This window comes from Mesoplodon mirus, assembly GCF_964341445.2.
Source record: "Mesoplodon mirus genome assembly, chromosome: 2".
Taxonomy (NCBI): Eukaryota; Metazoa; Chordata; class Mammalia; order Artiodactyla; family Ziphiidae; genus Mesoplodon; species Mesoplodon mirus.
In genome coordinates, this window is record NC_138977.1 from 107,172,331 (window position 1) to 107,197,108 (window position 24,778).

The 24,778-nt window shown below is 35.0% G+C and overlaps 1 protein-coding gene across 9 annotated transcripts in view; it reads left to right on the top strand.

The window, feature by feature from the left end:
• The window catches only part of JMJD1C (jumonji domain containing 1C), a 331,205-nt gene that overhangs the window by 251,847 nt on the left and 54,580 nt on the right, over window positions 1-24,778 (top strand). For 7 of the 9 annotated variants that reach the window (XM_082640256.1, XM_082640257.1, XM_082640258.1 and 4 more), the window contains one exon: window positions 7,864-7,977. The exons of the other annotated variants lie outside the window; for them this stretch is intronic. Coding sequence is in view for 5 of the 7 variants with exons in the window: in XM_082640258.1 (XP_082496384.1) it covers window positions 7,864-7,977 (114 nt within the window). In the remaining 2 variants the exon portion in view is untranslated. The remainder of the gene's footprint in view (window positions 1-7,863; window positions 7,978-24,778) is intronic. 9 annotated transcript variants of the gene reach the window in all.

Consider the following 24,778-nt stretch of genomic DNA (forward strand, 5'->3'; position numbering starts at 1 on the left):
ATATCATAGAACCTATGATGTGATATTTACCAAGTTAAAAAATGAACACATTCTGTTGTTGCACAACTTTCCTCTTATGACTGGGGCATTTATCAAGGATATAGGTAAGAAAGGAGGGAAAAGTGCACTAATTCAAGACATCCTATGCATATTGGTTGAATGAACGTCCTGCATGCTTAAGGGAGAGAAGAGAGTTTAAAAATCAAGATTATGTCTGTATCATCTGGAAATCCTCTTGGAACTTCATGGTCTATTGAAGGTATGAAACTGCTACACAACCTTTGCAGTGCCTGGAAGATCTACATGGATTTATTAATGTGAAGAAGTTAATCATTTGGTCATTACCATGATGTGAGAGTTACACGTTTGATTATATATTTTCATAGATTTGTAGGGCAGTAGGGCATATTGAAAAGTATTTTCCTGAATCTAGTCAGCCTTCAAATAAGGCCATATCAAATCCAAATCCTCTTTTAACTACTATTGTTTCTCTTGTTTTCCTATCTTTATGTCTAAAAAAAATACTTAAAATGCTAATAAGCCACTGAAACTTAGAGGTTTTTGGCTTTTTGTAAAGTCTGTATACTTGGAGAAATCCACTTGTTTGTCTAGGCTTCCATATCTATAAAGATGAGGGATTTATTTCTTTCATAGCCCAAGATAAATGGGACTAAAATGCTAGTTTAACTCTTAATTACATGTAAAAAGGTTCTACAGTTATTGGAAGGAACAGATTTTCTTCAGATAGCCATACAGTGTTGCCTTCCTTTTAAGCCTCTGTTTACTTTCTCACCTCTGTTGACTTATTCAGCTTGTAACCTAGAAACCAGCTGAAAAGGAAGGAAGTCAGAGATGTGTATTTCTGGGCAGTAACTGGAGTAGTTTCCTCTTCCTCTAGCCTGGTTTAGCTGCCAGAAAAGACCTTTTACCCAACCAAAAAAAAGAAAGAAAAAAAAATTTTAACAGTAGCTCTTCAACTTCCTTCCTTAATTCATTAAGGAAGGTATAAGCCATAAGAAGAACCAGTTTAAAGGACTGAAATGCTGCTTGCCTCAAATTGGTGTTTTTCGCCGTCTGAAAGGTGATATTTAATACTATTCCTTATGAGTTGTAAGAACAAGAGAGAATTAAGGAGACTTGTAAAAGCTGAGCAACTTAACGCTTGCTACCAAGTGGTTTCTCTGTATTGTTACTTCACTATTTTTATTTGTGTTAGAAATTTGCCAGCGTACCAGACCAAACTCACATTCATATATTTATAAAAATATTTATTAAGGTCAATTTAAATATTAAAAAGATATTTATGGTTTTCAACTAGTTGCACTTGTACCCTTTATTTGCATTAAGAATCAACTATGTAGTATTTGTATCAATGGAAAAGCATCTAACTTTAATGCAACTCTGATGTAGTATGAAATAAAAGTGAATGGTTTTTCAGCATTGATATTAATTATTTTGATTTTATAAAAATTATTGAATTATGTATCACTAGCAATATATAAATATTGTGGCATTTGGATTGTTAGCTAAGTGTAGGTCTTAATGCTGTTTGATTCTGTAGGGGACTAATAGTACTTGAGGAACAAAGACATGTTTTTAAGTTAATAACAACACATATAGTCAAACTTGAATTTATGTGAGATTGTAAGATGAATCTTGTGAAATATTTAACTCATTTTCTAATGTACAGTAAATTGTAGAAAAGTAGTATTATATGCATTTAAAATTTGATAGTTTATAATGTAATAACCTGAATCAAACATTTGAGTTTGTTTTTTGTTTGTGGCTCAGAATAAGGCTGCCATATTACTCCAGTTGTTTTTCTGGAAACTTACATTACATTGAATTCTTTTAATTCCATATATGTTTTATGTTCACGTCTTAAGTAATTAATTATGAATGAATTATTGGGATGCGTATTTTATATTTTGGCTGCGTTGGGTCTTCGTTGCTGCGTGCTGGCTTTCTCTGGTTGCAGCAAGCAGGGGCTACTCTTCGTTGCTGTGCATGGGCTTCTCATTGCGGTGGCTTCTATTGTTGCGGAGCTCGGGTCTAGGGTGAGTGGGCTTCAGTAGTTGTGGCATGTGGGCTCAGTAGTTGTGGCTTGAGGGCTCTAGAGCGCAGGCTTAGTAGTTGTGGCGCACGGGCTTAGTTGCTCCGTGGCATGTGGGATCTTCCCGGACCAGGGTTCGAACCCGTGTCCCCTGCATTGGCAGGTGGATTCTTAACCACTGTGCCACCAGGGAAGTGCCTTTACTAACATTCTTTGAATAATTATTACCCCTCTCTTTCATCCTTAAAACAGGATTGATTGAGATTTTAAGTGCAATCCATAATAGACTAAATTTAAAATATCTGCTTTTCAGTAGTTAACCTGATGTTTTCTTTGAAATGGAATTGATACATCTGGAATAGATTTAAAGGGACAGGGCATTGGCTGGTGGCTGGAAGTTTTTCTTTTAACATAATTTGATAAAATGGTTGTGTGTGTGGTATTTTTAAAAATCAGTGTAATGTTTTAAATTTATTGAAATTGAGATACCTGACATTGGGGCAAATTTATAATAAAAGACCATTCACAAACATCATTAAAAAATAGGTGAATGAAGATGGTGTTTCAGAGACACTAGTCTGCCACCTTCTTGGTTTGCCGGCTTTCCAAATAAAGTCGTATTCGTTGCCTCAAAAAAAAAAAAAAAGGTGAATGTTTTCTTGCACTTGCCGATATCTGACATTCTTCGTATTCATTGTGTTTATTATACATACAGCACACATCTCAATTCAGACTAATCACATGTCAGGTGCTCAGTAGCCATGTGTGGCCATTATAGGTTTTTATAACTGTAAACTATTTAAATTATTTTTATAAACAATGAAAATGTTTCAGGAATATTTTTTAATCTGCCAGAATAAATATTACCGGTTCGTTTTTCCTTTGAGTAAAGTGTCAGTGAGATTGTTGGTTATGTCATTTGATTTAACTTAGTTTATTACTCCAGAAATGTTAAACTGTTTTCTTGCCTGCGTTTTTCAAAATATCAGTATATTTTTAAGGAGAAATGATTAAACTAAAAATAAATTCTTTACTTGAAAACACACTTGAAAGTCTTTTTGATGGTTTAAAGTTATGCTTTATTTTTTCCAGCTTGAGAGATATTTACACATTACTTGTTTTCTGCACTTTCTCCCCTTGGTAAATCTGGAAAGCAAAAACTTTGTATTTGCATTTGCTTTATGAAGGAGACAGTAAACTTGAGCTCTCAGTCTCGCCACTAGTCTGTCTTTGTCTGTTGTTAAAATTATGAGCCAGTCTCTATGGCGCAGCCAAATGAGTAATCACCAGTAATGTGACTCGTGCTGGAAGTGACTCCATCAGCACCTGTGACGGAGGATTAGTTACAGTTTACAGAGCACCGCCTCTTCCCTTCTCTCAGTGTGCCCTAAGCCAAGTAGTCGCTCTCATTTGGGTGTCTGCACTGTTGGAAGCTACTGCAGTGTGTTTCCACGCAGACAGAGTACAGTGGGAAAAGGCTTTCTCTAGCTGATGGATGGCTGTTCTCTCTATTTGGAGTATCTTACTGGTTATGTAAGCGACCTCGGGAGAAATTATCCTGACCCAGATCGGAGGATGCAGTAGTGCTTCAGCTGCAGGATTTCTTAGTCGTTAACACCACAGTGCTGATGACAAAGAGCGAGTTGTAATCCTCATCACTGCCAGGACCGAGCCAGAGCAGACAGAAAATCGTCATTTGCTCGTCGGAGACTTGTTAGGTTACAGCCTCTGCTTCGTTCTGTGGTCTTGGCTTTTCTTACTATACAATGACGACGCCGCAAGTAAGCTTAGAAATGCTTGGTTTGAAAGACATTTGCCTGTGATTTTTTAAGACTTAAGAAGTATTTAGGCTAGATTAAAAAAAAATACTGCTCAAGAACAAAATGGAAATGTCAGCAATACTTCTTGACCTTTAAAGCCTTGTCGTGGATATATGAGATTTAAAGATACTTTAAAATTCTCAAGAACAAAGTACGGTTTGTATTTTTCTGCTTCCTTTTTCTTTTGTCTTAATTTACATTTGGTTTTGCTTCTCAGCCTTAGGAATTAAGGTCACTGTCTTTTATAGATCCAGCCTTAGTGTCCTTAGTTTTAAGAATTTTTAACGATTTCATTTGTTTAGGAAGAGATTTATTGTGTGTGTAGTAATTTCATAACACTGTAAAGATTTAAAAAAGAGCTCAGTTGTTTAAAGTATTATAGCAGAAATGTTTTAGATTAGGGTTTTAGAATATAATGTGTTAAGGGAAGTAGGGGTGTTTGTTTTGTGAGGGTTTTCTACTGTGGTGTATTCTTTTCCCCACCCCCAACTTGTTTTCTAACAGTATCGTGTTTTTCAATAGACCTGCTTGGGTGGGAATTTGGACTTTGTTCTTTCGAATCACTCCAGTCTTTTTTTTTTTTTTTTTTTTAAGACTAAACCTTTACTTCTGAAATGCATCCTAGATTGTTTTCTGCTTTAGTATTCCTTTAGGGAGATTTATATCAGATTTTTGTAGTTAATGAACCTGATTTTTTTCACTCGGAAAAGGAATTGTTAAATGTTAACTGGAGATTGTTAGAAACTCAGACTGTAGACATAAACTCCATGAATTTCCAATTAAATGTTAAATGCTGAGCTTTAACATGGTTTGTTTGAGCAGCTGAGTTATGTTTGAGAACTGTAGCTGACTTATTTTAAAAATGTTTTTTCGAGGAGGGCTCATCTGTTCGCCTCTTCCTCATGTGAATGGAATGTGGTGCAGCATGGAGCCCCAAACAGGATACAGTTGTTCTAAGCATTCTTCCTATAGCGTGGTAGGCCCTACTAGAAATGCAGGCTCTCAACTAAGTATTTATTTTGGCTTTATACTATTTTTAAAGTACAGTTAACAAAGACAAAGGACCTTAAAAGAACTCCCAATCCATTAATAAAATTGAAAAAGTGTTTTGTTTAATTGGCCATTTTAATTTGGATTTTCAAAGTCTTTTTTCAGCATTACAATAGTAGTCTTTTTATGATTAGGGCCATATTCTACTGTGACTTTCATCAGATGGTAGCTCCTTGCTTCCCCTTAGGCTGTGGAAGTTCCTCATAGAATGGTATATCTTTAGAGTCTTGAATTACTTAGCTATGCATGAGTTCTAGTTTCTTTACATTCCAGTGCACCTAGACCCACGAAATACTTACTACATAAAAATCTGTAGGATCCATTCTCTTTTATTTAAATATTTTTTTATTTTTAAGCTAATAATGTCTTTGAAATGGATGTGTTTGACTTGGATACAAAAGTTAATAATGGTTACATCATTGACTTGCCACTTTAGGGAATCAGGATGTATTTTAACTCTTAGTTTTATATGTTGTTTGTCTTTAATTTTTCCATAAAGTACAAACAGTCGCATATTTTTAGGGTTGCTTGTTTAATACATATTAAAACATTTCTTTAACAAGTACTATAAAAGTATTTATCGGCACTTGGTGGGAACATATTTGTAATTTAAAAGTAATTGCACATTTTAAAATACGCAGGTCGTGGCCCTGTTTGCTAATATTTAAGAAGCATGGTATACTTTTGACTTTCATTTGTACATGGTTATTATAAGTATTCATGTATCAGAAATAGACCATTATAAACCAGTCTTTTAACATTTCTGATAGCTAAGTTCTACCAGTGGCTTTCAATTAGATACCCTAAAATGAGAAATTCTTTATTTCAGCCTAGAAACTAAACCTTTGTTTTTTCTAACTCAGTAATTTAAATTATAATAAATTGGCCTGTTGAAATTTACCCTTAGAACTCTGACCTACCTTAAAAAGCTGAGTTCTGAGAGGTTCTCTTCACAAGAATGTTTTTCATATTATAAAATGACTAGTTCTCAGAGGAAATGCAAACCACCTGTATTATTTGCGTAAGAAAGAGGCACTCAAGACTGGAGAAGTTTACTTTTTTTCCAGATCCTACTTAATTGAATTGTATCTTTAGCCACTTAGATAATACCTTCTGTAGACCTTTTTGTTAACCTTCCCAAGTTGATCTGACTTGGTACTGTTGAAAAGAAATAGAGCATTTGGTAAAGTTCAAGGATTAAAAGTTCTTCTGAGAAGGTGCCAGTGTTTTCTAGTTTACTAAAAACTAAACAAAGATATAATATGAAAATGTTACATATTACACTAAGGAATTTAGTTATGGTAAATGGAAAATGTTAGATGGCAACAGTAGCAGGAGATAGGTAAATAATGGGGGAATGTCTGTTTTGAAAATGTAATTTCTCACCCAAATAAAAATACTTTTGATACATATGTAGTACTTAAAAGGTTAGCCCTAGGACATGGGAGGGAGGATATTACAGTGATTAGGTTTTCTAATCATAAATACTGAAAATAAGTGGAGGTGTAAGAGAATTTTTTTCATGTTAATTTGTGAAAGAAGATATCATTTATTAGTTCATGGTGTGGATAGTGTAGAAATAAGGCATGTTTAAAATATTTATTCCTCTGTTTTTAGCTTTTTCAAAACACAGACTCCTCAATGAATCGAATTGAAACCTTTAAAAAGAATTTCTTAAATAGAGAAATTAACTGCTTAAGGGCCATTCTGAATTAAAAATCTTTAAGAGTTTTTCCCCGGAGTGTTTATTAGTTGTGGTTAATAAGATGTTAGATTTATTTAAGACATAAATAAGAGAAGGGGGAAATACAGTGGCTTTGGATCTCCTGGGGATTTTAACTGTCTGTGCCGAAAGCTTTGGTTTGCATCCAAATGGTCGCAGAAGTTGCCTGTAGCAAGAAAGATTTCCCCATGTTATATAGATAGTTTAGCAACTTAGTTCCTTGTTTATTTCATTTTCCAAACTTAGATTCTTTTATAGTAAAGCCACTATATGTTTTTAAGATGGTGGAATATTGTTTTCATTTTTTAAGTTTTAAAGCAGTATCATGGATATAATGTTCTTGGCTTTTATTCAGACTGCTTCTATTCGAAAGTGATTGTGATAGTCATAAGAAAAATGCATATATAGTACCTTTATTTCCTTCCTTCCTCTTCCTCTCCTGCCTCGCTCACTCCCACCCCCACCCCAAGATATGAGTAAATTTCTTTATGTAAAAGTTGAGTCTCCTTTAAAACAATCAAATGACCATTGATTTGCTTCCCCCGCCCGTGTTTTGTTTTGTTTTTTAATAGTGGAAATCTGGAGAGACTTTACTGAAAGGTCAGTTTTGTGTAATACTTCTTACCTCCCTCTTCTTTTCCTACACCCTTCCCCCATGCTGCTCTTACTGAAGCAGCTGGAGTTTTATTTGTGCTTGGGGCAGGGGCGGGGATGAGTAGTACACGGGGTGGAGTTAAAAGACCAGATGCATCCTGATCATTTAAAATCCTTCTTGATGTGAATGAGCTAGGAAAAAAATTACACATGTAAATCATAACTACTCTGTTTTATAAAGAATAATACAATATTTTAAAGAGTTGGGGTAATATGCTCTCCTACCCAGTTTACTTTTTTAGAAGCAATTTCTCTTTTTTTATATTAGAAATTTTTATACACATGTATATTTGATTATATCCCTCTTTTAAAATAAACTGGGAGTTATACTGGAATTTTTTCATATCATTTCTTAAAATCTTCATTTCTTTTAAATAAATAGAAAGTACTCTATTGTATGGATAAAAGCATCACTTTAGATTATAATATGAAAACTGATATCAATTGGTATCCTAAAACCATTATGATAATGACTTTAATACATTGTATTTATATATACCCCTTCACATTTTGAGGATAAAATCCAGAAAATAACCATTAGAATTTTTTTTTTCTCTTACCAGACTTTCAAACCCCTGGTTGAAAAAAGTATACCCAGTTCAATCACTGCAGTAGAATTCCTTGTAGATAAACAACTGGATTTTTTAACTGAAGATAGTGCCTTTCAGCCCTACCAGGTAAGAAATTTTAGGTTGCTTTTAAAATTAACTATTCACTAAACTTCACTGATATTCAGATATTCTTTAGAATATTCAATTCTAGCTAATATCAAGGTGTATAAGAAACCCAGTGCATCTGATAAATTTTGATTAGAGAATAAATGATTCATTTATCCAGTCAAGAAATATATGCGGAGAACTTACTATGAGCCAGCCAGCATCCTGTCGCATGCACAAGTGAGCAAAATAAAAGTCCCTGCCATTCTAAATAATGTTCACTGTTAAAAAATAACTGGTTAGATATTAGTATAAATTATCTTTGTCTCCAGCTCTAAAGGTTAAGAATTGAGTCAATTAATGTAATTAAACGAGATTAGTGTTTACTATATACATTCATATCAGTTTAGCATAATAGTAGTTCATTTTCTTTTTAAGTGGGAATTTTCCTTTAGGTTGTCATTAATTGAATTGTTCAGTTTCTAAATTTTAATTCCCAGTTGTTGCAATTTAAATACAAATACACTTAATTGGAAAAAACGTTCTCTAGTAGGTTTTTAGATTTAAATCATGTAAAGGAACTCATACCAAAAGTAGTAAGCTAAATGTTTTTTAAAATCTCTAGTTAAGTTCTATCAGTTAATTTTTTAAGGTTGAAGTAAAAATGCACAGTTTGTTTTCTTTGTATATTTGGATTTTAGGTTGAATTAAATCAGTATATTTTATAGTTTTTTTTTACTTAAATGTTTAAGATAATATAATAAGTGCCTTGAAAGAAAGTATGAGTGAACTAGTTTGACTTTCTTTTTTTTAATAGAGCTGAAAGTCAATACTCCTGTTTCATTTCAGAATAGTTACTGTTTTTCAAAAGTAAAATATAGAGGCATTGTTTCCATGGAAAGAACAAGAGCTTGAGTTAATGAGCAATGGTTTGTTGTGTGTGAAGTTATAATACTTAGGGAATTAGTAGTGATGTGCCGCTTTTATTAGATCTACCAAAAGTAGATGATAGTTCTGTCGATTAAATGTTATTTCTTACTTTGAAGTCTACATGGGTATGTTTTTGTCTTTTCACATTATTTTTCATAGTTCATTAAATGGCCTCATTTTTGTACTGTTAGCTTTTGCTCTTTGTTTGCATTATTTACAGCTAAAAATTCATAGCAGTTCCAGTTTAATATTGGAGGTGTTAGAGCTTTTCCCTCGGGTTTTATTTTGTTTTGGTTTTAGTTGTAAATGCCATTTAGCTTGCTATAGCCTTATTTGTCTCATTTCTAACAGTCTTTTAGTGGGAATTAGACTAGGTGAGTATAGGTAAAAATCAAAGGAACCTTCCACCTCAGTATTTTAATTCCGTGGCTGCTGATTAGCACTGTAGAAGCTTGGATTTGATTTAGAGAACTGAAATCATTATGTAGAAATTACTTTTAAAAATAAACTCTTGCCAGGTGGCCTAAAACTCTACAACATGTTTATTAAAATTATAGTGATTGAAAGAATTAGAAATAAAGGCTTAAGAGCTAAAGTCTTATTTGACTTGGTGATGTGTATGATTGTCTTTGTTAGCTATTTATATTTTCCCTGCTAGTATAGGTAAGTTGACCTCTGGCCTAGAAGGATACGACCTTCCAAAGGTGATGTGATTCACTTGACATTTTAACCATTTGTGCTTCACAAATAATGTGAATTCTCAGTTCTAAGAGATCAGAAGGAATTACACTAACAGCGCTTGGTTTAAGATCCAGCATACCTTAAGTTTAGTGTTTCTTAAGAGTTTTAGAAGTCATAAATGGTATACAATAAAGCTTTTTTCTATGTATTTTAATTTTTATATTTAATGTTTTTTTAACCAGGTTAAAAATATAAAAATAGTTTCTCCAGTATGTAAATTATAGACAGCTACTGTAATATTTTGAATGAAAATTTACTCCAGAGACTGAAGATGGCTTAGTCTAGGTTTTCAAAGTTATTTAAATGAATTTATAAAATATAGACATACTCTACATAAAGAAAATACTTTTAGAGTTCATGTAATTAGAGTGGCTTTATCCCACAATGCTTTTCTCTAACCAGTTGTCCAAACAGTACATTAAATTCCTTGGCATGTTAAACATGGCAGCTGTTCCTGGCATAGATTTTGTAAATAGTGCCTTGATAAATCTTAACCTTAGGGCAACCATATGTAAGTCGAAGGGCGTTTGGGGAAAATTGAACAAGTTTTTTAAATGGTCGCCCTGTTTTTTCTCATTTCTTTAAATTTCATGAGGCAGTTTCTTCTGAATCTGGGTGTTAATTGTCCTTTGTAGACTTCTTACGTGGGATGGGGAAAAAAGTCTTCTTTGGAAATGGCCTTTCTGTATAGAGTACACCTAAGTTTTGTTTGAAAAATTCCCACAAGTGATGCTTCATTGTGAATCTGTTTAAATAGTTTTATAGTGGGAATTCCCATTCACCATCTTTCTCCTTGAGTGCTCAGCATTTTATTCTATAGTAATATGCTCCCTTTAGTTACCTTTATAGTGGTGCAGCCCTATTTTTTAATATATCACAATAACATATATTGTAAGGTAATGGTTAGGAAACAGATGACTCAGAATTAATACAGATCCTTTCACTTTTAGGTTACTGGTTTGCACTTATCTCTGAATGACTTCAGTGTATTGAGTATCAGGTGGCATGTATTAAGTTAGTTGATTTGTTCTTTTTTAAAAATATTTATCTATCTGCACTGGGTCTTAGTTGCGGCTTGCGAAATCTTTTAGTTGTGGCATGCGGGATCTAGTTCCCTGACCAGGGATCGAACCCAGACCCCCTGCATTGGGAGCATGGAGTCTTAATCGCTGGACCAAAGGAAGTCGCGATTTGGTCATTTTTTTAAGTTACGTGCGGTTGGTGGATCAGGGTGCAACCATCATAGATTATAATTTTCAGTATTTTGGAAAGCAAGTTAAATGAGAGAAATCAAATCAACATTTTATAGACAATATAATGAATGCATATTAATACATTGCTGATGCAGCGTACCATGGTATTGTTAATTCTGTTTTTTCCTTCCTTTTGCACACAAATGAGTTTCTGCTTCCTCCTTTCAGATTTCCTGATCATGCCTGGCTGCAATTAACTTTCTTTGAAGTAAAGGGGGAAGGGAAAAAGAGAGGAAGTAGGAGGGAGCTCTTCAGATTCTGTGTCTCTCAGCTGGCTGGGAAGGAGGAGGAAAAAACAAATTATTTGTTCTTAAAGATGCTTTTTATAGTTATCGGGATTTTTTTTAATTACTATGATTTCTGTGGTATGGTTGCTTTACTTTGGAGGATGAGTACAGAAGTTTTAAAAAGCTTTCCACTAAAATTTGAAGTTTTGATCAAGTTCATGTAAAAAAGTTTGATAATGAAATATGAACATTGAACTTTTAGCATGATTTTGAAATCATCTTGTCCTGGATTTTGGCTTCTGGCCATGCACACACCTGCAGTTTTCAGGTTGGTTGCCTCATAGAGGATGTAGAAGAGATTATTTCTTACCTGAAAATCGTACATGACTCATATCAATTAATCTGGGTTGGTGTGGCTTGTTAGTCCACTGTTTTCTAGGGATCACAATCCTTTTTGCTTTTAAATGTAATAAAGGGATAATACAAAGGGCACTAGTTGAAAACCGTTAAAGGTTTGAAGCAGAATGTGCTGGCTTAAAATTATACCCAATATCTATCTTATTGTATATTAAAATTCCCTGTATTGGGTTGGCCAAAAAGTTTGGGTTTTTCTGTTTTCTTACAGAAAACCCAAATGAACTTTTTGGCCAATGCAGTAGTAAAGAGGTATTTTCCCTAGAATAAGGTAGAATCATCCTAGACCTGAAGGAATGATCCTATTTGAAGTTCTTGGTCATTATAATGTGCTAAAAGTTAAGAGATAAGACTACTAATACTTCAGTTTCTATCATCGCAAAATACGGACATTGAACTACTTTACTAAGTCCTTGATATAGTACTATTGTGCTGTGAATTGCTGGTTGAAGGGAATGTGTGGAGCAAACCTGAGTATTTTCTTAGTTCCTAGACTAAAGATTGATTAAGGACTTGAACAGAGAAGAGTCTTATATTATTTAATGAAAGTGTCTGAACTGTGTCAGTTCTGTTTATCATTGCTATATGCTCCTTCAGTGAGAAAGTTGTTTTTTCAGTTGGAGTCTATTTTGAACCACATCCCATCATTGATTATATAAATTTATTGTCTGCAGTTTGAGAGTATTCCTAAGTTAGTTGTTGCTCAACACATCTGGTTTACTAAAAATAGTTTAAGGGGTGGAGTGTAGCAGAGACATGTATTTTTTTTCCTTCTAAATTTTTTTATTTGGAATTGTTTCACTACCAGGATGAGATGAGTTTGAGTGAGGTGAAATTTAGCCTCCAGTCAGCCTATATGAACAATCAACTAGTTGTTTGGTTGTTACCTGCTCAATGTTATATTTTGTTGAGTGAAGTATTTGACATAAGTGAGCCACTGAAAAGTTTGAAAATCTTGTTGGTAGTAATTTGGTTTATAAGCAGATTTATTCCCCAGAGAACTATGATGATATTGCTAATAGTTTAGAGAGGAAGTAAACAGAACTTCATTGTTAGTATTGCTTTGGTGGGTAGAGAAAAGACAACTTTTTCGCCCCTTTCTTTACTCTCGTTTCAATTTGTAGTATAGATATATCACTTTAGAGCATTTTTAAACTAACATTCCTGTAGAGGAAATGAGAATTTGACCTGGTACAGGATTTATGTAGTTAGGTAAATGTTTCTGTCCCAGAATTACTCTCAGATTTGTTCTTTCTGGTGTCAAATTACTGCTCCCTCATTAATTTTACTAAAAGAAAAAAATAAATTGACTTTCAGAAACTGCCTAGAAAACTGTTGTTTTATTTTTATGATAGAAATTGGTGGGTTTTTTGTTTGTTGTTTTGTAATGATAACTGAACTTGGTATTGAGAGATAGGTAGTTATAAGAAATAACGAAAGTACACCTCCTATTAGGATATGGGAGTGGAGTGTGCTCACACCCCACCCTCAAGAATGAGAGCATCTGCTCCTGAGTTGAGGTGGGGAGAGACGGGCTCAGAACAGAAGTTGCACTCACTGTTAACTCACTTGATTTTTTTTTTTTTTCCCCAGAAAGGAGTGTTTAAATGGCAGTTTTATGCTCAGACTCTACTTCCTTTTGACTTACCCTTGAAATTTTTTAATGTCTGGTGTTAGAAACATCCCAACTGACTTCATTCATTTAGCAGTTATTTAAATTATGTGGTTTCCCTATTCATAGCATCCTGCTTAGGTGCTTGATGGTTTTCAAAATTGATAAAGGGACTTCCTTGGTGGTCCAGTGGTTAAGACTCTGTGCTTCCACTGCAGCGGACACAGGCTCAGTGCAGGGAACTAAGATCCTGCATGGGAACTAAGATCCCACAGGCTGCACTGTGTGGCCAAAAAAATAAATTAAAAAAATAAAAGTATAAGTCATAGTCCTTATTACTTTCCAAAGAGTTTATAATCCGTGATAACAACTTAGATTTTTTAAAATTTCCTTGAAATAGATTTGATTTAAGGAGCCAAAAATGCATAGTAAAGACTTAAGGAATACAAAAGAAAGAAGCCAGCAGAGATTGAAATGATATAAAGAAGTATCATGAAGAGGGTAAAACTTGAATGGGATTCTTCTGAATGGAGATGGAAGTGAAAGACAGGGAGAGTGAGGCAGACATTTAGCAGAAAGGATTGCGTGATCAATGATGAGGTAGATTTAGGGGTCAGTAGAATATCAGTCTAGCTAGAGAAGAGAGTTTGGTTTTGAATATAGACATCATACCAGAGAAGTAAGTATTGTGGGGTCAGATAAAAGAGGAAAAGGATTGCTAGGTACAGTTACTAAGTGACTTTTATCTTGTAGGCCCTATGAATCATTGGAAGCTTTGAAGCAAGAGAATAACAAAAAAAAATTTTTCTCCATAACAGTGACATCTGGTTATTGTACTATATCAGAAGGAGCTAATTGATGGCATCTTTTGTCTTAGAGAATCAGCCTAGCTATGAATTTTGAAGTCAATTCATGCAGATATGGTTTCAAATCCTAGCTTTGCCGTTCGCTAGCTATGTGACATTGGGAAAGTCTAAAGCACGCTCAATAATTGGTTTCCTCATCTATAAGATAAATATACTGTCCATCTCAGAGTTAGAAAGATTAAGTGAATGACACATTTAAGAGCTTATTACTACATAGAAACTGCTCAATAGAAGGTCACTGCTATTTAGACATGCTCTAAATCTCCCTTTTTATAGATGGTGTCTTAAACGTTTGTGGTAGATATTTGAAACTCCTTTCTCTTCTTACCATATGCAACCATTGGACATTTCTCTGCCACCATCTGCGCCTCTTTTAACAATCTGTTTTATTTGTCTTCTCTGGAACTCTCACCATTCCTTCTGCAGCTGGTGCTAGATAAACTTTTTCGGTGTTGGTACAAGCCATGGTCACTGTGTAACAGAACATGTCTTTGTAGTAGTATTTCTTCTTCCCTCTCCCCCTTTTTAAAAAGTATATTTAGATAAGATTCCTCAGTGAATTCTTAAACTCCTGTTTTAAGAAAATGGTATTAGAAAAGATGCAGAACCCTATTGTGGGATTACTCTCCACAACACATCCTTACCTTTTTTCCCCGCAGGGAAAGTCATAAGCTCTACTTGCTGTGATAGTTATTTTTATCTCAAAAAGTATAAGTGATATGCAGCAAATTACAGAATTGTTTTTCTTTGTTTGGCTCTGGAGGGAGGCCATGAGGATATAGTACTACAGTTTGGAAGTCCTCTTAGCATTGAATAAGAGTTGGTCTAAATGACCTTTGAAGTTCCTTTCCAACATTTAAAGCCATAATTCTGTGAACTTGCTCAATGTGGGAAAACAAATATTTCTGACGAACATTAACCTGATCAAGTTAGTCCCTGGCTAATGATTTTAGTCTCAGGGATAAAAGACATTCAACCTAAATCTAGGTTTATCTCAAAAGAGAGAACTGTTAAGCCAGGCAGTGCCAGATGCAAATCAAAATTATGCAAAACTGGAATAACAGGATTGTTTGGATTAGTAGTACCTACTGAGAGCTTTCTTTCTATTCTGTATTTTTCTATATCTGTTTCTGCATTATATTTTGACAGAGTTGAGCACGTTCTCAGTTAGTCCATGAGTTTTTGTGTGCATTTCACTTTGCCTTCATATTAGCATTTGATTGAAATTAGAGGTGCCTTGTTGCCATAATGTCAGTAAAAATGAGAACTGTGAGATTGTAGGATATACACTGTGCCAAGAGTATAAAAAATACAGGATCATAGCTATAGCTGTGAACTGATTGCTGGTGGAATATTGGCTTGGTAGGATCAGCATCTGTGGGCAGGCATTGGCCTGGGGGGTGGTCTAGGAGATGAGGCCAGAGCAGGAAGCTGCTATTGTGTAGTACTTGGCTTTATTCCATTTCTAGTCAAAAGTGACAGCTTGCAGTAGTGGAGCCAAGCTGAAGCCTAGAAAGTAGAATGGACTACAAGAAAAGCAGAACCAGAAGCTAAAACAGAATCATTGTTACTTCCTTATTTAAGTAGGCTTTTTAAAAATTTTAAATTGGTACATCATGTTTTAATATTCAGTAATTTTGCTCAGTAATTTTGCTCTGCATCCTGTTTAAATACTTTTATCTCCCCCCTGCCTGCATGATTCTTTATTGCCATAATTTCAAAAAAAGTTGTGAAATGTGCTTAAGGTCCCACAAATCAGGTATGCCGATGTGTATTGTCTACTGCTATTAAAAAGGGAGTTCTTCATTTGTAAAAATTGGTTGCAAAACTTGGTGTGTTGAAAATATATTCATGAAGTTCAGGAACATGTTATTTTGACTGAAATTTGGCTCACGTATGAGCTGTTCTGCAATATTCAGATTAAAAACATTTATAAGTCACAGTCTGCGATAGTTCTCTCCTGGTCACAAATCTGCTATGATCATATGCTGAAAAATCTGCCAGTCCCTTTTTAATTTTTTGTGGCTGCTGTTATGAATTTAAAGTATGTGAAATTATGCTTGTAGACATCAGATTCCAAAGATTCTAAGCCATCACTTAGTTATCATTGAGAAAGATTTCTGCCAATTTCTTTCTGCCAATCAAAATAGATTGATACTATTTACTTACTCCTTTTGCCCAACCGGGAATTCTTACTAAAGCACAGCCATTTTATTTGAAAATCCCAAAATCAAAATTTTATTTCTCAGTGTGCTGTTAATATTTTACATTTATAAGGTTCAACATTTTCCAAAATATTTCCATGTGCATTATTTTAGTTAATTCTTATGTTTACCTTATGAGGAAAACAGATTATATTATTATCTTAATTACATATAATGCTTTCAGGGTACATATATGAATTTATTTAATTCACACAAGTCTTTGAGAATTCTAACTTACAATGGCTAGGTGGCAGAAATGGAAACCCATTTAAACTAGATTTAGTTTTTAAAAGGGGGTGGTGGGCCTATTAAAAAGATAAAACAGGAAATGTCATGGACATCCACTGCAGAAAAGTACAGCTGAACCTTACTTGGAATGGAATTAGGAACTAGAAGGTCAGGAACTCAAGTTACATATTTCTTCTCCCCCCCTTCCTCAGTCTTCTTTCTGCAGACAGGTTTCTTCTGCTTAATCATAGGTTTTGCTTCTCATAATACTAGTTTCCATGTGACTTTTGTGTGTCAGTGTCAATTCGCGCACCAGCTCTCCCTCCTTCGCAGGACCTTTTAAGTCTAATATTTGTGTTTCTTGGTAAATTAGGGGTGGGAGTGTAGGAGGATGAAAGGCTGAAAAGAGAAGAAGGAAGAAATATGAGGAAGGGAGAGAATATGTGATAGCAATTTTTACAGGCAAAGAAAGCGAGGTTTAGGGAAGTGGTGATTTGGCATCTAGGTTCACACAGCTAGTGGTAGCCTAAACAGAACTTGAACCAAAACTTTAGATTCCAAGATGTTTTTTCTACTATGCCACCCCTGCCTTTGTGAGCTGTCAAACAGGAAACATCTCTTATTTGCACATCATTCTTTTGTTTGGCACTTTGTTATTTTTCTTAGGGTTGACATCTTTCCTAAATATAAGATTAAATTTTTCCTTAATTTTATTGCCTGCACAATCTCCCTAGGCTTTTCAAATACTGGCATCAAGCTATACCCCAAATCTGTGCATCATTTTCAGACTCACTTGTTCCCTAGGCAAGAATCCAAACAGATTAAGATGTTTTGCCCTCTCCCACTTTTCTCAGCTGCCTAGTTTTCTCTGTTTTGCTCAAAGATTTGTTCAAAGTTAAAATTGAAAAGCAATACTTTAAAACAAAGCCCTTTTAGCCTCTTGTTAAAAGGACTGTCTCTAAAATCCAAGTCTTTCTAGGCTTCAGACTAAAGGCAAAACAGCACTAGCCCTTAATCAATAAAATAACGTTTGGGGGCTCTTTATTCATATGTTTGAGGGCCTGCTGTGTTGTATTCAGGCATACAAATACACTACTCAGAGAGTTTATAATCTAATGGTGGAAGCACATTGAAAAATACAAATGTAAATATAGGCAAAAGATAGTAAGTAGCGGACACCAGAGAGGTATAAGGAATCTACCCTGGTTGTGGGAGAAATAGAGGATGCCCCTGTCCTTAGAATAGGTGACCCCCTAAGTTGTCTCAGGATGAATACAAATTAGCTAAGCCACTAAGACAGCAGGGCTGGCTAAGTGCATGAGATGCAGTGAATAAGCAGAATGGGTGTTGGATGGTCCACTTGCATAAACTCTGCCATACCTACCTTTCCTGTGAAGGTGGAATGGTGACTAGTCAGAGACATTTGAACAGTTTTTTAGTTGAGTCAACCATGTGATTGACTTCAACCCTCATTGTCCATTTGGAGTAGAGGAATAACGGGCATTTGTTTAAAAGAAGGTAACAGTAAAACCATTTTAACCATTTAAGTGTACAATTCAGTGGCATTAAGTACATACATTCCAGTGTTGTACAGCCATCACCACTGTCCATTTTCAGAACTTTTTCATCATCCCAAATAGAAACTCTTCATTCATTAAACAATAACTCCCCATTTCCCAGTAGCCTATTCTTCCCAGCCCCTGGTAACTTCTCTGTTCTTGGTCTATACTTTCTTTGCCTATTCTAAATACCTCATATAAATGGAATCCTACAATATTTGTCCTTTTTGTGACTGACTTATTTCACTTAATAGTATGTCTTTAAGATACACCTATGTAGCATGTGTCAGCAGTTCATTCCTTTTTATGGCTGAATAATATCCCATTGTATGTATTTGCCACATTTTGTTTATCCATTCATATGTTGATGGACATTTGGGTTGTTTCCACCTCTTAACTGTTGTGAATAATGCTGCTGTGAACAATGGTGTACAAATGTTTGAGTCCCACCTTTCACTTCTTACGGGTATATACCTAAGAATGGGATTGCTAGAGCATATGGAAATTTATGATTTACTTTTTGAGGAACAGCCGAACAGTTTTCCACAGGCTCTGCGCCATTTTACATCCCCACCGACAGGGTTCCAGTTTCTCTATATCTGTGAGAACACTTGTTATTTTTCATTTCCTTAATAGTAGCTATTCATTGTCTATGCTTTTAGTATCATATCTGATAAATTATTACCAACTCCAACATCCTGAAAAATGTCCCCTAAGAGTTTTGTAGTTTTAATTCTTACGTTTAACTCACTGACCCATTTTAAATTAATGTTTTAGATAGTATAAGGTAAAAATCCAATTTAATTCTTTTGTTTGTGGATATCCAAGTTTCCAAGCCCCATTTGTCCTTTCCGCATTGAATAGTCTTGTCACCCTTGTTGGAAATCAGTTGACCATTTACTCTAAAATTTACTTCTGGGCTCTATTCTATTCCTCTATGGTATATGTCTATTTTGATTACTTGAGGTATCTGTCTTTTCCACTTTTCTACAACTGCATAATTTGTCTAAATGATGGTTAACCCTAAAGATAAATCATTTTAAAATATACTGTTCTGCTTAACTGTTGACATTTTCTGAAGCACTTGTCAGTGTTTGGAGTATAATTCCTGTCATTAAATTATTAGGCGTAGACCTGCCTTTTAGAGAAGCTATGTTTTTAAGATGCAAGGGAAAAAGATCAGTGATTGTTGAAATGTAACATACAGTCATTCATTTACTGATTTGTGCCAGTTACTTTGCTAGCTACTGGGGATTTAAAGACAGATAAAATACTTGGTTCTCTTTCAGGCCAGGGGGAGAGATTTAAATATAATTATGGCAACGTGCTAAAAGTTCTAAAGTAGAGGTATGTTTATAGTGTTCTGTACTGTGGAATCAGCTGATGTAGTAATACCAGCGATTTGCCTGTTTCTCTTTTTTTGGTTTTACTTTTTCTTAGAAGGCAAGGGTTTAGAAGGTGGGAAAGAGATAAGGAAAGCTAATAATGTTTCACAATAGGGTACAGTATTAGGATTCTCCAGGGAAACAAAACCATAGGGTGTGTGTGTATACAAGTATGTGTGTAGAGAGAAGGGGGATGGGGGAGGAGTTTTAAGGAATTGACTCATGCACTTGTGGTGGCTAGGGATTCTGAAATACACAGGACACACCCACAGTGGAAATTCTGGCAGGAGTTAATGTTGACTCTGAAGGCAGAATGCTTTCCTCTTTGGAGGACCTCATTCTTTTTTCTTAAGGCCTTCACTTGATAGAATGAAGCCCATGCACACTGTGGAGGGTAATCTGCTTTACTCAAAGTCTTCTGATTGAAAAACACCTTCACAGCAACATCTAGACTGATGTTTGACCAAACATCTGGGCACCATAGTCTACCCAAATTGATAAGTAAAATTAACGGTCACAGGTACTATTTGGTTCTTTGTATTATAGTGAATTGTAGGATGGTGGGCATTTCTGGCTTTCCAACAGTTAAATGCCTTTAGCACCTCTTCCTAGTTATTATGTTAATGGGAAAAAACATCTCCACAAAGTTCCAGCGCCCTCCGCCACTTTATTTAGAGCTACTGGAATATAAATTAAGACACCTAGAAAAGTGGAAGGCTTTCAAGCAATCTTGTCAAGTCAACTTAGAAGTGGTCAGCAAGCAGTGGCCTGCCGGATCCTCTGAGCACCCTAAAGGTGAAGAGGCATCATTCCTTTCTCAGTGTTACAAAGCTCTGCCTCCTCTTGAGTCTTGATACTGTGAGGTTTTTGTCCTGGCTGATCATAATCCTCTACCAATTCAGTCTCATTCCAGACCAAATTCTTATATTACTCACACATTCTCGGAGATCTTTAGACCTAGTTATTTGATAAAGGTTATTAATTTTAAATGGTTAATATCTTTCCATTGTATTTGTACTTATATAGGGATACCTATATATTGCAAATCTATAAGTATGTAAAATAATAAGGCATTTAAAAATTATATTTATCCAGTGCTTCTCTAGATGTTCTTTGCCTGGAAGTCAGGTACTCTACATAGAAGTGACATGTTATTGTTTCCCGTTAATAACCCTTCTCCCCTCTGCCATTTATAGAGTAGCCATTTGGGGAAATAGAAAATTCTGTATAACGTGGATGAGTAAGGCCTGGATATATAAGACCTCCTCATGTAGAGTCTTCAAGCTTAAAGTTCTTTAAGACATTATACAGTATGTGGTCTTCCAAAAATGCAGTATCTGAAGGACCTCAGAAGGATGAGGTTTTATCTTGTTTCTCCCACATTCACTCCTATTTTCAAGGAATTAAGTTCCATCATATATTAACAATTCATTCCAACGCTTAACAAAGCCCATTGTTGAGAAATTTTCTTAAAGTTTATTGCATTTATGTTATATCAGTTAGACACACTTGTATCAGTTGGAAGCGTCTAACTGGCATGTTGTTAATGTTGCAAAGGATTGTGATGCCCTATGCTGGCCAAGGGTGTGTAGTTAATTAATGATGTTCCCTACCAGCACTGTAAAAGAGCAGGCTGAACTACTAATTAGTTTTTATTGATCTTGATCACTACAAGGTATCTCTTTCCCATTCTGTCTTGTTCCACATTATAGGTATAAATACACCTTTGTACTTAAATTTTTTATGAGTTCAGTTTGAATGATGGCACAGCTTGGTAGCTCTGCCTTTTGCCCCAAACTCCAAGGACTTAACAGTGTCTGATTAGTGCAAATATTATTAAAATCAAAAATAGTTTACAAATTAATCAAATGAAAAAATATAGAGAGAAGAATGAAAATCAGCCACAACAGTTTAAAATATAAGTTGCCAAATTTATTGAGATTCTGTTTTAAGATATCTAGTCATATACGTAAGTACACATATATAAAATTTATATTCTTAGGGAATTTTGGCTCTTTGAAGGGAGGCAGAAGTTTACATCTATTAAAATATCAGAATTTGGTAGTAGAACAGGCCAACTTGGACTCAGATCCCAGCTCTGCTGCTTACTGTCTGAAATATTAAGCAAGACATATAAGCACTTAACAATTTTTTATTTTTTCATCTTTAAAGTTAGCTATGTAATACCTGTTTCGTGATAGTGTTGCCATTGTCTATGAGATAATGTGTAGGAAAAAACTTTGTACCCTATAAAATTTTTGTGATAAATAGAATAAATATGATAGGAGTTCAGAAAATAAATAGGTCTGGTTGGGTAAATCTCAGTTCATGATACATGTAGCTTCATGAAGCCTATTCAAAGTGATTGTTTTTTAAACCTTCAGCACAAAATAGTTGTCATTCACAGACCTTACCACCTCACCAGTGGTCACATAATTGGCAGTGGTCACATAATTGGTGAATTTCCTACATTCTCCTAGTTTTCTCTTCATTTTATTTCCAGCCAAGATATCTCTCCTGTGATACATTATTTCAGTCATTCTTAACCACCACCTTAACTGTCTTATGACTTTGTCTTTCTGTCACATCTACCGCTTAATTTCTTATCTTGGAATAGTCCTATTTATTTTCTCCACTTTTACCCCATGAAAATGTGCTGCCCATTATTGGTGGCCACTAGCCATATGTGGCTATTTAAATTTAAATTAAGCAAAAGTAAATTAATTAATTAATTCATTCATTTATTTATTCCTCTTCCTCCCTCTCTCTCTCTCTCCCTCCCTCCCTCTCTCTCTCTCTCTTTCTCCCTCCCCCTCTCCCTCCCCCTCCCCCCCGGGGGAGATGGACACCCCCCCCGCCCCCAACCGTGGCCCCTGCATTGGGAGCATGGAGTCATCACCATTAGACTGGCAGGGAAGTCCCAAGCAAAAGTAAATTTAAAAATTCAGTTCCACTCCCACAAAACTAATGTTAATGTTGTTAAGATCACTAATAACCTCTTAAATATCAAACATATTATTCCATTCCTATCCTACTAGACCATTGCATTTAACACTGAGGATCACTGTCTTGGATATTCTTTTATTCTTAACTGCTTCTGTGACATCTCTTTTCAGGTTTCCCTGAAAAGGTTTCTGCAGTTTTAATGGTGGGTGGTTTTCCACAGTCTTCCTTTTTGGTGTCTTCTCTTTTCACTACTCATCCTAAGCAGTGTCATATTTCCAGTTGCTTTCACTATCATTTAAAAACCCTGTCTTCTGAATCTGTAACTCTAGTCCAGACTTCCTTGCTACACTGTCATTCATTTAACACCTTTATTTAGCATCTTCTATGTGCCTGGCATTGTTTAGACAAAAATTCGTGTCCCCTTGGAGCTTAAATTCTAGAAGAGGCACAGTAGGTAATAAATATAGTAATAAGTAAGTGGTACAGTATGATAGATGGTTTAATTACTGCTAGGCCAAAAGGAAAAGTAAAGCAAAGTAAGAGCAATTAGGCTTGGAGAAGGGAGAGGCAGGCTAGAGTATTGTGGTCCCTGTGGATGTCATTGAGAAGGTGAAACCCATATTTTCTACTGCCGACTGTGTTAAAGTTTCAGCACTCAAACCTTGTCTTTCTTCCTAATCATTCTGTATCCTGGCTAATGGTGTAACTGTATCTACCCCGTTTTGTTACTCAAATCAACAGCCAAGAGTGTTTTAGGTTCCTCTCTTGCCCTTGTTGACCTCCAAAAATAGCTTAACATTGCATATGTCCATCCCATCCTCCTCCTCTCTATTGTAAGGCTTCCATCCTCATTTGGCTAGACTATTAGAGAGCTCTCCAAGTACGGTCTTTCTGCTCACCTACTCCCTTGTCCTCAGTCTATGTCATTGTACTTAGAGTTCTCCACATAGGCCATACTGTTTCATCTATCTATGTCTGTGTCTGCACATGCATTTCACCCTGTCTTAAAAGCCCTTCTTTTCTGTTCTACCATAGCCTGGTAGGTGCCCTTGCGTTTTTGAAGTTTCAACTCAAGAATCTACGTACCCATCCATGCTTTCCTCAAGTCCCAACTCAGATATCCTTTTCTGTGATACCTTTCCTGATATACCGAACTAGATTATCTTTCCCCACCTTCTTTTTCTCACCTCTGTATTATATGTAAAACTCTGTATAATCTGTATTGCAGTGATTTGTGTATTAGTCCCTGTTCCTACAGGCTGTAAGATCCTCAAGGGCAGAAACTCTTATATGTATTGCCAGTCTCCTAGCATAGTAATTTTATACTTAGTATTCAGAAATCTTGTTGAGTGAAATATATTTCTAATATGTTTAACTCAAAGGAGGAGCTCTTAGCCCCACACTTAGAGACTGTTTCAAACATAATTCCAACAAATTATCTAATCTGGTTTCCTCTACCATAGCAAATGAAAGGTCGAAATCAGAATTTTAAAAAGTATGATGATGGTAGATTGGGAGCTTGATAGCACAGGAGGTTACAAAAGAAACTAAAACGTAGTCATAACTCAAATTTTGACTTTCTGGGACAGTTTGGTGTAGAGGCAATAATCCTTTATATCAATCGATAGTTATGCCTATCATAACAGTAATCAATAATGATATCTGTGAGTATTGACAGAAAGCTACAATTGTGTTTAATATATTATTTAATGAAGGAACTCTAGAAATATTTTCAGAATTAGTAGGATTTTGATAAATTTTCTTATTTCTGTAAGTTATTTTAAAAATTTGCTCTCTTTTGGATATAAACTGTAATAAGCATTTGGCATGTCTCATTCAGTATATTTTCTCTTTTTTCTAATTAGATTTTCTAAGTAAGTTAAACTTACCCTTTTAGGAATAGCAAAGCAGTGATTGGAAATCTTGGTAAAGTACATTATGCATACTATCTTCCTTCCTAGGTAATTAAGATGTTCTTGTATTTTGATACTTTTGAGTTGTAGTTTTAACTCCCTCCTTTTCTCTGAATAACTTAACACATTTGTCATGTATTTGCATTTGCTCTAGACTCAATGAGAGGAACAGATACTTAACTTGGGGTCATATGATAAAAGACTGAGTCACTTGGAAGATCCAAGTCTGTCAAGTTACAGGACTTGTTGATTATTTCAACTTGGACTAGATTGTATTAATTCTTTCTGAGAAAAGAAAAGTATGGTATAATAGTTCTCAAGTTTATAGGTGTATCATTTCCATAGCAGTATATTGGAAATAGTGAAAATCAGCCCCAGAACGTGTATGGCATGGTATTAATTTTGAAATTATATCACTTGCATTTTATATTTTAAAAATAAATGTTCACTCTGTATGATCAGAATAGTCATTGACGGGATTACTTTTAGTAGATTACTTTCCAAAAAACTATTATGCAAGCATATAATTTTATTTCCTTCTTAG